The sequence below is a fragment of the Arachis hypogaea genome, chromosome 13 (assembly GCF_003086295.3).
Source record: "Arachis hypogaea cultivar Tifrunner chromosome 13, arahy.Tifrunner.gnm2.J5K5, whole genome shotgun sequence".
In the NCBI taxonomy this organism is placed as follows: domain Eukaryota; kingdom Viridiplantae; phylum Streptophyta; class Magnoliopsida; order Fabales; family Fabaceae; genus Arachis; species Arachis hypogaea.
The window spans coordinates 4023790-4038918 of NC_092048.1; the positions used below are offsets into that span (position 1 = coordinate 4023790).

General features: G+C 29.8%; 1 protein-coding gene across 2 annotated transcripts; it reads right to left on the minus strand.

Annotated features, from left to right (window-relative positions):
* Nucleotides 1–4678: 4678 nt before the first annotated feature.
* LOC112736567 (ethylene-responsive transcription factor RAP2-7) lies at nucleotides 4679–8541 on the minus strand. Of its 2 annotated transcripts, XM_025786075.3 has the most exons (10): nucleotides 7526–8541; nucleotides 7302–7327; nucleotides 7150–7180; nucleotides 6920–7007; nucleotides 6679–6824; nucleotides 6383–6427; nucleotides 6164–6267; nucleotides 5955–6076; nucleotides 5666–5779; nucleotides 4679–5201 (listed from the first exon to the last, which is right to left on the minus strand). In XM_025786075.3, exons 1-10 carry the CDS (start codon nucleotides 8032–8034, stop codon nucleotides 4926–4928), a joined length of 1461 nt encoding a protein of 486 aa, XP_025641860.1. In that variant the 5' UTR covers nucleotides 8035–8541; the 3' UTR covers nucleotides 4679–4925. The 2 variants fall into 2 exon arrangements, with proteins under 2 accessions (XP_025641860.1, XP_025641861.1); XM_025786076.3 differs by lacking the exon at nucleotides 6383–6427 and having other exon boundaries at nucleotides 7526–8530.
* Nucleotides 8542–15129: the final 6588 nt, after the last annotated feature.

Consider the following 15129-nt stretch of genomic DNA (forward strand, 5'->3'; position numbering starts at 1 on the left):
GTTTTCACCCGGTATAATTGTGGCCCGAAAATATATTGGTTTCATCGGATCTAGAGTCGGATTCGGGTCTAATTTAGACCCGATGTATATTTCGAGTCAGATCTGGGTCACATCAAACCCAGTTTTACCCGGCTCATGTGCACCTCTAGTATCGTCGAATGGGGTTGGGTGACAGGTATTCAACTGTTTTTAAATATAACGTTTTTTTATGTTAATTTATTTATTATTTATGGAGTTGGGTTGCTTATTTAAAATGCCTCATTTTATTTTGGTTTTGTGATGGGTATAGCCAAACTTTTGAAATTTATATGGTAAAATATGCTTTTGTTCTTAATGTTTTTGAAATTTTTTAAAATTATTTCTAACGTTTAGTTTAATTTGATTTAATTTTGTCTTTTAACATTTAAAAGAGTTTTAATTTTATTCTTTATCGTAAAATTTCCATCTCGAATTCGCCACCCTCGTCCTCCCTTCAGCCTCCGATTTGCCCTCATCCACCCTTCTCATTCCGTTTCTAGTTGTGCCTCATCTCTCTCCTCCTTCTGTTTTCTATTTCTCTTGTCAAGCTTGTTTATTTTTGAAAAAAAAAAAATACTTGTTATTGTGCGTGAGAGTGGAGATTTAGTAGTTGCTATTGTGATGGGGTTGAGTTTGATGGTGAGTGAAAAATAGTGGTGTGATGGTAGTGGTGAACTATCCATAAATTACTTGATACTTACTCTTTAATATATAATATCTTTTTGGTGTCTCTTTAATGTATAATAATATAATATATATGTTCTCTTTCTATTTGTCTCACTTATTCTTTATTTTTGGTTGTCTCCTACTTTAATATTTAAATTTTTTATTCTATTTTATCTTTAGATTATGTTATATATTAATAAATATTCAATTTTTAGGTGTATAAATAATTTATGATAAAAACTCATATATAATTGTTTTTATATAAAATTATTAATTAAAAATTATTAAATAATTTAATATATTTGACTAAATTATTATTTAATATCTTTCTAACAATTAACTTCATATAAAATAATTGCACGTGAGTGTCTTAATTTATAATTTATATGTAGTCTAAGTGGCTGATAACAATTTGCTTGCTATTGTAGGACTAAGTCACAAATTAATGAAGACTTGAATAATTTCAAGACACTCTTAGATTTTCTGGTACTTTTAATTATTATTATTATTTTAGTTATTCACAGTATTTTTTGATTCAAAAGATCCAAAACTAATTCGTTACAGATTTGAGTTTTATGCCAATTATTATTTTGTTTTTTTGTTTTTGGTCATACCAGAGTTACTAGTCCTTTTAAAGGATACAGTGTGACGTTACACGTTAGTGGGATGGTAAGCCACCTAAAGAGGGTTTTTATTTTTTATTTTTTTGGGTATAAGCCACCTAAAGTTTTGTTAATAGTAAATGGGATTAAACAAAGGCCTGCTACACACCATGTGGGCTTCCAATACAACCCAATTCGGTGTCATCTTTTTTTTGGTTGCCCATGGTATCCTCAAACCCGACAGGTCAAGAACTAATCCGTCGCGGATCGGAGCTCCATTTAAGGGTCTACCGCTAGCGAATGGGTTGCTGCATGCACAAGACGAAATTCAAACCCCCGACACTTGCTTAAGCGAACGAGTGAACTGACTACTCGACCAACCCAAGTTGGTTATTCGGTGTCATCTTTGGAGCCACGCGTTTGAGGTTCTTCTATTTATTTATTTGGTATAGATTTGTTTTTTAATTTTAAAATGGAGCCGTGGATATTTGCACGCACACACTTTAAATAACTTATTAAATATTTGTTTTCTTTTGCCAAATCTTTTAGACATCATTTTTTATGGATTTGGATCATCTAAATTTTGAATTTCACTTTAAAAAGTAAAGTGTGATCTCTCACCATTTATTTCATAGGTAGGACCAAAAGAAAATATGAAAGAGAAACAATTTAAGAGTAAGAGATCACACTTTATTCTCTAAAGTAAAAATTTAAAATTTAGAAGATTCAAATTTATTTTTTAAATATTATAAAGATTTATTATTCAACCATCTTATGTGTATATTAAAAATTAATTATTAAATGAGTCATTCGTATAAAATATTTATTAGAATATAAAATACACATTAAAAATAAATTAAATAATATATATTTATGTAATGATTGATTTAGTAATTAATTTTTTGTATATATATAATATTTTTATTTATCATTTTAATAATATGACTAATGTACAAAAATCCTTTCAGTAAATTTATTATTAATATATTTAAAGTTCATAATTATCATATATAATAACTTTATACAATTATGCACAAGTAAATTTTTTTGAGTTAAACCCCAAAATGGTCTCTAAGATTGGTGTTATGCACTAAAATCGTCTTTGAGATTTCAATTGCACCAATTACGTCTCTGAAATTGAAAAAAATACACCATATTAGTGAAGGGACTAGTTTGGTGCACGACATTCAATTTTAGGGACTAAAATGAGTCACTTAATGCAAAGTGAGGGACTAATTTGGTGCATATAGAACGATGACATAATGGATAACACGTGGATGAATACTGTTGTGACACGTGACACAAACGAACACAAGGCCAAATAACATTGTGACACGTGGCACAACCATCCATGTCAGCATGCCACGTGTCACTTACAGTCTACGTCATCATGCCATGTCATCACGTCGTTAATGGAAAATAGGTCAGGGACTAATATGGTGCATTTTTTTCAATTTCAGAAACGTAATTGGTGCAATTGAAATCTCAGGAACGATTTTAATGCATAACGCCAATCTTAGGGACTATTTTGGGTTTAACTCAAATTTTTTTAGTAATATAATTTTCCAAAGTGGGTGGATGTAACAGCAGCAAATATTGTGTAATTGGTAGGTGGTGTATGTTGCTAGAAATTCCATCACTGTTAATAGTTGATACCTTTATGCTCCAAAGAAGGAGCAGGAGGAGGAAGGAAGATGCATGATGATGGGATAGAATCTCATCCAAAAATGAACTTAAACCTACTCACAACCATGAAATAAAATATTTAGGATTGATAAAATCAAGATAATGCTTGTGGTTCAAATTGAACTTTGTCTATCATGAAAATGACATTATTTATGAATTTAGATTGGTATCATCAAGTATGGAGGTTGAAGAAGTGGGAGAATAGTTGAATATGGCCACCATTTGGATAGATGCTCACAACGAGAACATATGCAATCATATATGACAACATAAATGAGTGAATGACCAAAAATTCATATTTTACTTGTTTGTAACTCCTTATATTTTAGGAATTAACTTATGAATTTACTAAGTAAAGATACTGAAGTTGCTAAAGATTAAAAACAAATAATCATTTTAAGATAATGAATAAATTGAAAATTTGAAATAATATAATTTTTTTTTATTATGATGTGTATTTATGTCACGTGCCATATTGTAGTAAAAATAAACTATACTTTAAGTTATTTAATTTTTTTTAGCCAAAACTAGAAGTGTAGAGGGAAAATTCTAGAGTGATCAAAATCATAAATCACTACTAATCCATATTAATTAAAAATGATTTAATGTCTTTTTCTTTCAACTACTCTCTGGTGATGATCGTACAGTAACATAAAGCTAGAATTTTGCATGATATGAATTTTTATGTAGTTACGTGACATATATATGTTTGAACTTTAAATGAAGGGTCTATGTGTGTAGTACTTATTTGGAGTTAGTTGGGAGGGAAAACACAAGGGCGGGCTGGTCCCCTACCCAGCAATAGCACTCACACAATAATGGACTCTATTCTGATAAGCCTACCCTAATGGGTGGGGGCCGGAGGCTAAGGGTAACCATCTCCATCCCTTGGTTTTCAAGACACTACCCTCCCATATAAACCTTAACACCTATACCCGTTGACCCAGAAAAAAGAAGACTGTTCTTTTTTTTTTTTCTTTCTATCATTTAACTGTTGCTCAGAAGGTACAACAGAACAGAACAGAACAGAAGAGAGATAATATGTGAGGCATGAGTGTTGAGCAGTAACATCCAATTCCAAAGGTTTGGACCATTTTATTTCCATTGCTGTCAAATCTGAATGAAACTGTACTGCTTGCTACCAGTATAATAACATAGTAACTAGTGCAATCACTTCTGTCACCCATTTGGCGTATTGCTGTAGGACGTGGCCAATCCTTATTTGAACAAAATCGCAGGGTGCCTTATCACAATTTCACAACTCACATCTCATAAGAGTTCAATTTTTATTTTCCTTTAACCTCACTTTCACTTGGATCTGACAGGTACTTTGTCTCCACCACCAACCAGTAACCAAAGTAATTCCCAAAATAAGTTTTAGAGAGAAAAAGAAAGGATAGTTTCTTGCCCGAAATATATGTTAGTGTACTACTACCGGCCTTTAAACCGCTGCATCTGTTTTACTTTTGGTCCTTAGGTTTAGTCGCGAAGGAAAGAGACAGTAACATTGTAACGTTAGGTTCTAGCTCACCTACCGAAACTGATTTAACTGTCATTGTTCTGAAAATAGTACTGAGCTCATCTATGTTATTTGCCAAATCCATATTGGTAGTGAGTACTGCAACATATATGGCAAGCATCATTTACGTACTCTAACTCTAAATCATTTTTTTTGGGGTGCACAAGCAATTACTATAATCTGAAAATTGGTGGGCAACTAGTAACTAGTGCACTCGAATTTACTGTTTTCTTAAATTTTCACAAACAAACAAACAAACAAAAAAAAATCCACAAAGCATACATGCTAAGCTTCTTAGACTACAAACAGTTTAAGCAAGCAGCAACGAACATATTTCAGGTCTTTAGAATACATCAATCAGTAGCCTAATTTCACAAAGAATTTTGAAAGCAAACAAATTCTTATGGTTTTGTCTTCAATCTGTTTTACAGGTGCTAGGGTGGTGCCTGCCGGGGCTTAGCCTGGTAGTAATATTGAGTTGCAGTGCTGATAGGAGCGGCAGATGAAGGAAAACAAAGACTTTGGGGAGTTGAGTTCATGGATTTTGCCGGAAAGATGGCGTTAGATGGAAATGTAGCTGAGATGGAGAATCCTGATGATGCTGCAACAGAGAAAGGAGGCACTGGGGTAGCAGTGATTTGGTTGTGCATTTGCCATGGCCAACCGGGGAGTCCTTTGGAATGATCTATGCTGATCCTATCAGCTCTCTCCTGCCATATATTTCAACATTCCTTTGAAGCCAGGAAACAAAGATTTTTGCCACATATAATAAAGCATGCCATCATGGAATTGATTACACTAGAGAGTTCAATTTCAATGGATGCAGAGTGTTGCAACGTCTGAACCTTCTATGGACAGTTTGCGAAAATATAATGTTGCTGAGCTCTTTATTATTCATCATTTTGTTTATGACTGAACACCAAATAATATTTTCAGGCACTTTTTTTTAACAAAATTGAAATACGAAAATTAAATGATATAAACACACAGATACAATTCCCTTTATATCCAACAAGATCAATTGGCCAAAATTTCACAAAATTCATTACTTATACCTGAACATAAAAATCAACTTCTAACTTTAGGTATCATTCAAACGCATTAATGTGAAGTACTTGAAGGAAATGTGCAATCAACTCCAATTCTAAAACGAGATATCAGATAGCAAATTTACCTGATTGGGAAAGAAACTAGGATTCACGCCATTCCACAGAGAAGGATGCTCTTCAGTTGCAACCAGCCTTTCTGAAGATGGATTACCAATTACTGAATTAACATTGGTTTCCACCTGCAAACAAAGAGAGTCCGACATGTTATGATCACTAGGTAGGACAAAGACGTGAAGAATTAATAGAACTATACAAAAAACCTTCAAAAAGAGAAAGCCATATTTGAATGAAGGCTTGTGAAAGCATAATTTTGAATGAACCTTAAAAAAATGTAGATTTGATGTTCAACTATACCATTGTTCTTCCAGCATGCATGCTGTAAGGGACCCAGGGGAACTGGAGTTGCCCCCTGTTTTCTTTCAGACCATGTCCTGGAGTTGATATGCCCAAATTAAGTTCAAGATTAGGACTGCCACCTGTAGAAAACAAACACAAATTCAATTTTACAGTGACAACATTACTCACTTGTACATTAAGAGGAGCAAAATAGATCATTGTTATACCTTCATTGATGGCTGGAGATTTCATCTCTCCTTCATATGTACTTGGCTCAAAGTTAGTCACTGCTTCCCTTCCATTGCATTTGATAGCAGCCTTGTCATAAGCCCTGAATTCCAGAAAATCAAAAGGGATACACGGGTTGGATTGGAGCGCTAGTGAGCTTGAAAATTCAGGGTAATAAATTCAGTGCAGGTAGAATGTAATTCACGTATCACTAGGACCTTGCAGCTTCTACTTCGCTGTCGAATAGCCCAAGATATATATACCTGCATCATGAAAAGCATCGCAATCTCCATAACCGAAACGCCTTTTACCAATCGTTTCTTTGAAACATGCATACTACAATCTTATACATGTTTCTCCAAAAACGTAAAAAGCGTAAAGACCCATTGAGTACTAGGCTGCAGAAGAAACCAACTCTCTTTGCAGCCAACTACGTACTTGAATTCCCAACATCTAATCCTACAAGCACAATTGATCACTACTTCAATTAATATGAAAAATAACATGTCCTCACTTTTTGCCAAGGAATTGTCCCATTCGAGCCTCCCAACGGCCACACTTGTGGAGTGTCACTCCTCGGTACTTTGAACTCCCCCTTGAGAAACCAGTGCTTTGGCGACGGAGTATGTGCACGAATTCCTCCTTGGATAGATTCTTCGTCTGCTCATTATTAAGAAAATTGTTCAGAAATCTGATGTGATATTATGCACCATCCACTTTCATACTCATCAAGTGCTAGTAGTGAGGTTTCTAACCTGTTTAAGATCGTCCTCGTAATCACTCAGATTGAAATTGATATCAGCTTCAACTCCTCTGAACTTAATAGCAGCTCGATCATAGGCTCTAATTGTTTGAAACCCCAAGTCAAGCAAAGGTAAAATAGCAAATCAAATTCTGAAGTCTCAAAAAGTATAAAGAACCGTTTCCTAAGTTCAATCACCACAAAAAAATCAATCAATCAAAACAAGTGCAACGTTTTATTTACCTAGCAGCAGCATGAGCAGTGTCGAATCCGCCTACAATTTTCAATACCAATTTCGTCAAAAACACGCTAAATATAATGATCATGTAATATAGTTTCAAAATAATAGTAAAATTCACAATAATTATAATAATAAAATGAAATGAAATCCATACCCAAATAAACTTGTTTACCGCAATCCCTACACCACAAAACAAACTTAAAAATGAAAATTAATATAGATACATACATATAAATAATCACATGAAAATCAATATATCCTATCACATAATATTATGTCCTTCCTAGTTGTAATAATTAATCAAGCAAAATCATAACTAAGGAAAAGAAAAACCGCCAGAAATTCACAATTCATATTTGACCATTGAAGATTACGAACCAGATATGCGATTCCCATCGTCCTGTTCTTCTATAGAAGGTGACGCCTCTGTACTGCGAGCTCCGAGACCTTGGTCCTCTTCTACTCTTCTTCGCCGGTTGTTGAACCTGAACCACCTTTACCTCACCGTCCACCACTCCCTGCCGATTGAACGAGAGATCAATCGAGCCGTTCGTTCCTTGAAACTTACTCTTCTGCCAGTTCACGGAATCAACGAAGTTCGCTCCTCCGTTCACCGGAAACAGCTCCTTCGTCACGACGCCGTTGTCGTCCGCTTTCAGGATTCCGAAATTGAAAGTGAGCGCGTTGTCGGTGACGCGCGTAGAGCACGACGAGTCGTCGTTGTTGCTCGAACCGTCGGCATTGACGACGGAGGAGTTCGATGTCCCGGCCGACTCCGTCATTTGGTTCCAGGAACCTTCTGGAAGCTTCTCGCACAGCATCACAACTGCCGAGTCACCGTTCTGAGTCGAATCGTCGCAATCCGCATTTAGATTAAGATCGAACATGATGATAATACGATACGCCTCTTATAAATCTTCAACAACCTAAACCGAACTTAGATTTATTTATTTATTTTTTCTTTCTATTTCTTTATTAGCTTAAAGCAATCAAACTCAGCTAGTTCGTTCTCACTTCGACATCGCCGTCGATTTTCTTCCGATGATTATTCCGACGGCGAAAAATAGATCCGATCAAAGGAAAACAGAAACAAAATATAAAGAAAACAGAATCCTGAGCTGGTTCTTTCGTACCGGAGTACACGCCGGATAATTTTCCGGCTGCCGGAAAAAATGAAATAGGAGTGTTGAGAAACTCACAGAACAAAGCAACCGTAAAAAAAAAAAAAAAGGAGAAATAACTAGTTAAGGTAGTTGCATTTGTGAGTTACTCGGCGACGGTGGAAGAGAGAGAGAGTGAAAACATCGCCGATTATTTGGATTCCGTTATCGGTGAGGGGAATAGAGACACGAGAGTGCCAAGGGAAAACAACTTTCAGAGCCCGTTTTAAGAGGGAAAAGGAATATATAAGCAATTTATTTTTATTATTATTATTCTTCTCTCTGTTTTTGGGGAGGGACTGGTTGGTTCGGTTACCGGTGAGTAATATTGGATATTTTATTATTTTTCTTCTTTTTGGGTTGTTAGTTGTTACTTACTACTCTTCTCTTTGGCACACAGACACAGTGGCTATGGTCTCATGAACGGGAACACTAACGGCCTAGTTGAATTTTGTGTTTGCAACTTTCTTGTTATTCTTTTTCTAGTGTGTGAGGGTTGTTTCTTTTGCATGATTTTTGATGGAGAATGAGCATTGAGTCTTGGCTTTTTTTTTTTTTTTTAACAAAGATAGAAGATTCGAACTCGTAACCTCTTAATTGAGCACGAGAAAACTATGCCATTTGAATTATAACTCATTGACAATAAGTATTAAGTCTTCCTTATTTTTATTGATTATATTTTATAGAATTTAATTTTAATACAAACTATTATATCAATAAAAATATTATTTTTTATATTAAAAAATAAATATAATTGTATAACGGTATAAATATTTTATATTATTAATATATTAAAATTAAATTCTATTTTAAATAATATATAAATTATAATTTAATAATTAAAAAATTATAATATTTTGAGTTACGTAAATAGTTAATTCAACCCGCGTAAATATTAGAAATTTTAATTTCGTTTTATTTATATAATAAGTTATTGATTAACGATAAATTTTTAAATAAATTGGTACGAAATTATTTTAAATTTTACATATATAGTATTATTCTATCAAGTTTTCATTTTACCAGAAGAAATTGTTTCTTATTGGATAAATAAATATCATTTTTTTTTAAATATCATCGGAGTAGCAATAATAGGAGATTATTATTGTATTTCAACAATTGAACTTGATTTTAATTTTATTAACTTATTGTAGCATAATAATTTTCCGAAATTATAATTAAAACCATTGAATTCTAGTAACTTAAAACAAAAGGTTCTTACTATTACTACTGTACTGTTATGCAAGAAGATGGATGTGAGTTAATTAGAGCTTAACAAATTAAATTCTTTTGCATTTTCATATATACTTTTAAATGTCTGCCTAATTTATATATACTATAATTATGTTCATACGAAAATCATTTTCATGATACTTTCTTGTAAAACATTATTGCTTTAGCGACGCTATTGAACATTGGAAACGTGTTTATTTCTAAATTTAATTTGATAGGTCTGTGTAGATTAATTAAGGTTAGATAACATTGATTAAACAAAGTCAGATATTAATTGAAAATGATAAAGACATATAACCAATGATTTGAAGTCATCTAAAGACAAAACCAAACTGTGGCAAGTTGATTTGATATTAGAGTGATTTGACTTTTTTTTAAAAAAAAAAAAAAGAAAAAGAAAAAGATGGCGTCCATAAATGTTTATGGAAATTAAGCATTCAAGGATTTTCTTTTTTGATAATCTAAATTCATTTGCATAACTACACTATATAAAGGATTAAAAATTTTCCATAGAGATTATCTTAAAGAGTAATATTTTCTTTTTTGATAATCTACATTCATTTGCATAACTACACTATGTAAAGGATTAAAATTTTTTCATTGAGATTATCTTAAAACATAATATTATATAATAAATAAATATTATTATTTTTTATCAGTATTTAATCAACAATAATTTATATCATATTTATAAAAATTTTACACACAAAAAATATATACTTTACATTTATATTTATTAAAATTTTGTATACATAAATTAATACAATTTGTATTTATATTTTTTTAGAATTTATACACATAAATTAATAAAATTTATTTGTTAAAAATTATTTAATCTTTATAGTCAAATAATAACAAAAAATACTAAAAATAATTGATATTCAAAAATTTCTCTATCTTAAATAAATCCACTTATCTTCTTAAAAGTCTCAAGAAAAGAAAAGAAAAAAAATTAATAAAGTGATTACAAAAATTTCCCATAGAAATTATCAATTATTCTTCGCATGCATATAGTACAATACATATACTTATAGGAGTGACATCATATAAGCCATGCGCAACTCATAGTGTTATATTTCAAATTAAATCATTTTCATAAAAGGGGTATACTTGATTGAGATAAAAATTGGGTTTATATTTTTTATAGGTAAATTTTATATTTAATTATATTTATAAAATTATTTTTAAAATTTTAAGTCAACTTTTACCTTTCCACCAAATCTATCTTAAAGAATAAATTAACATGGTATGAGAAGTATCTTAAATGAATAAATCTAACTTATATGGAAATAGCTACTATATTGTGAATTTATATATATATATATATATATATGTTAATGCTCAAAAGATAATCATTGAAAAATCACTAATAAAATCAGTTTGTACTATGAAAGATTAAATACTTTAACTCGGTTCTTAAAAAATATAAACATATAAAATATATTGGTATTTTTATATATATTTTTTTCTTGACTTTGTTAATCTATGTTAATGAGCTCGTTAATTGGCACCTTGGTGCACAAAAAAAAATGCTGATAAAATATGTTTGAAAAATGAATCAATTTAATGTGACAAATATGATGCTTTTTATTTAAATAATTGTTTTTTATATTTTCTAATTTAAATAATAGTAGAAAGAGTTATATTTTTATGCACTATATTTCAATTTTGCAAATAACGTGAGCAAAATTAAATTTTTTTTAATTATAATTTTGCAGTCATTGACAGAAAATTAAAAAAAAAAAGTTGTATCAAAATTTTTAAAAAATATAAATAAGGCAATTTTATTACACATTTTTTAGTACTAAATGTATTATTATCTAAAATTTAGAAGTGGCCAATGACTAATTTTTATATTTGAAAACAATGACTGTAATTTATGGCTAAAAAATTTTAATATGCTTTTAACATGTGTCAATTTAAAAAATATTGTCATTTTTTATAATTTTTAAAAATATGCAAACCGTTTTGAAAACAAAACTTGGAGGGTGAGATTTTATATTTTCTATTTTTTAATATTTTGGAAAAAAGTTATACCCTATTATTTTAGTTTTTAAAGTTTTTAATTTATTAAAAAAATCACATGGAGTGATTTCTTAATTACTTCTGTACATGGGTATTATTCCAATCTACCATCATAACAAAATTAATTTGAATTTCGGATTGTTTTTATATTATTTATATTTATATTAGCAGCAATTGAAACATGAACCCATCACCATTTTCATGAGGATGGAGTAATTATTGGACCCTATATTTATGTACTATGCTTTAAGCTTTTGTTTTTTGGTTTTAATCAGATATTCATAAGGTCAAAAGTGTAATAACTAATTCTTCAAATACTGTAAAAATAAAAAAGTAGACAACTTTTTCAAATAAATAAATTTTATTTCCATATCTCCTAATAAAAATAAATATCAAACTCGAGAGAAATAGTTAAAAAATACATACCCTCCTGTATTTAAGATTGTGCTTATTATTTTTCACGTGTGAGAGAGAAAGGTGTATCTCAAAATAATATGAGAAGAGATGAGTTTTACGCTGCTATAGCTTAAAGAAATCGGTGCCTTCGATTTGTTTTATTTTTTGAACCAACAATCACAAATTAGACGGTCCGATTTGTGTTTTTTTAAATAAAAAATTTTTTAATGTTGAAATCGGACGGTTCGATTTTTATTTTTAAAAATAAAAAATAAAAATACAAATCAGACCCTCCGATTTGTAGTTTATTTTTTTCTTTAAACAAATCGGACACTCTGATTTGTAGTTTATTTTTTTCTTTAAACAAATCGGACCCTCCGATTACAATTTTTTTTTTTCAAATAAATCGGACAGTCCGATTTGAATAATACCAATAAAAAAAACACCATATCAAAGAAAAATACCTTATCTTCTAATAATAATGTATTACACATATATTTAATCAATATAAAAAAAATTAGTTCCAAGATTACTGTATGTATAAGGTGAAATTCGAAACCCCAACACTTACTTAAACAAACTAGTAAACTGAGCACTCGACCAACCCAAATTTATTACTATCGTCTAAACTAAGGTGGTTAATTTGGCAATGTTCTATGCCGAAGTCTCATTCAATTCACGTTTGTATTGACCAAAAAGGGCCTCATCCCACATTCACATTCACACATGGTGGTCCCTCCATCACAATTAACATATGCTACATTTCCATATATCAATTTATTATTGCCCTTCCTTACTTTTTGCTTTTATTTTTATTCCTATTTTTGTTATTTTCCGAATGGAAAAATAGAAATTATAAAAACAAAATTTTGCTATTTTCCATTCTACAATTTAAATCCAAATTCTTTTGTTAGATCACCTATATGAATACCTCTTTAGAACAAGAAAAAAATATTTATAAGAATTAAATTCATAAATACTTTTTCATTTTAGCACTTATTTAGATTGACTATTTTCAAAATTATTATTATTATTATAATAAAAAATGGATTGATATATATATAGGGATGTACATATTTGGTGTTACCTTAATTAATACAAACACGTAGTACATTTGTCTATTAATCTAATTCCATAATCCGGTGCTACTAGTATATGTAGTACAAGTTTTATAAGAAAATTTTTAAGTGTCCCGTCATACTGGTGTTTCAGTGATTTTTAACTGTTGATCTTAATTATAAAATATATATATATAATATATATAATTAAGATCAACGACTAAAAATCACTTATACACTGATATAATAGTACACTTGAAAATCTTCCAGTTTCATATACTTACATTAGACTTGTAGATTTAAGAAAAAATTTAAGGAAGCTTTCAAAAGTTAGGAAGCAATTTGTATAGCCACATACACCTATTTATAGGAATAGGACATGTATGTGTTAATGATGTACCAATCATAACACCCAACTACCATAGCTAGTGCACATCTTTGTATAATGCTAATCTTTAATTTCATTGTTTGGTCTAATTAAAGTCATAATTATTTGTGGGTGTTGTTTCATGGCTCATTATCTAATTCTTTATTTAAGAGGTCGAGAACAATAAAAAATTAATCATTATATTTGAATTATATATGTCAAAAACAATAAAATAATTAATCGTTGCGCAACCTATTATATTGTTGCAAATTTCAAATATGATAACGTTAAAAAGATAATATTTTAAAGTTATTTTATTTAATATTTATAATCTTATATATATAATATTTATGATTATATATTTAAAATTATCTAATTATTTGAATAATAATTAAAAAATATAAAGTAAGATAATTTTAGATTTTTTTTAAATAAATGTCTATTTTAAACTGTTTCTTACTAATTATTTAAGTTTTCTTAATTTGGTTCCACTCATCATTCCACCAAATTAGGTTAACGGTTCATGCATAAAAAACAACAAAATAATTAGAACATGGTGCATAATAATTTTAGTAGCACACAGTATTTTTCAGTCTGACAAACTAGATGTAAATTTTATTTAACGATTTGTTTTTTATTAATGAATTATTATATACACAAAATAAGATTTTAACTTCTAACACTTACTTAAACAAACGAGTGAATTGAGCACACACCAACTCGAATTGGCTAATATGATGCATAATATTCTATATAACGTTGACACTTGTTTCAAGTACTAATTTATCAACTGTTTCCTTACAAAGATAATAATAATAAAAAAATAAATATAAAAAAGAGATACTAATCCCTTAACATCATTTTTCACAAGAAAAACTAGTTTGAACCTTTCCTATCAATTATTAGTGACTTCTATTATTTAATAACTTAGTTAATTATTGGATAATAAATAAAAGAGGAAGAAAACAAAAAGAAAAATAAAAGATGATCTTAAATAAAAGAAAAATAAATACGTCCTTAACCTTTTGATCGGGAGATATTTAAATTTTTGAAGATTTAAAAATATATTTAAATTTTTGACTTTTTTAAAATTTAGACACATTAATTTCTCTATTCACTTGGGTATGTTAAATTCAATGGAAATTAAATGTGGTTCCCATTGTACTAATTTGACTGATACAGATGTACATGTAAAAGATTTTTTAAAATGGGACAAATTAAACTCATAAATTGGTGTATCCAAATTTTAAATAAGTCAAAAACTTAAATATATTTTTAAATTCTTAGAGATTTAAATATCCAAAAATCAAAAAATTAAAAATTGATTTGTCCTTTTTTCTAAATATAATTAACACTGTAGTTGATGTTGTTTTTTTTGGGTGGCCAATTTTAATAGTAATCCCACTTAATTAATTAGGTCACTTGCTTCTTGGAGCATAAATAAAAATTTATCAAAATTAAAGTACTATAAGGGATAATTAAACAGATTTTTAGCAACAACCGTCCTATTTGGATTTTATTTGCAATCATTTTTCGTGGCTTATAATTAAATTAGGTTTGGCTTAAACCAGAATTTTGCATGTATTATTAGGTGGACTCACGTTTCTATAGGAGGTGTAATAATATTAACCAATCGATTTTTTGATAGCCTTGCTTCTTTTGTGTTGCTTTATTATTTAACATGAATTTAAAAAACATTTACAATTATATATTTATGCTTCATAAATAGTTCAAGCCCTCACA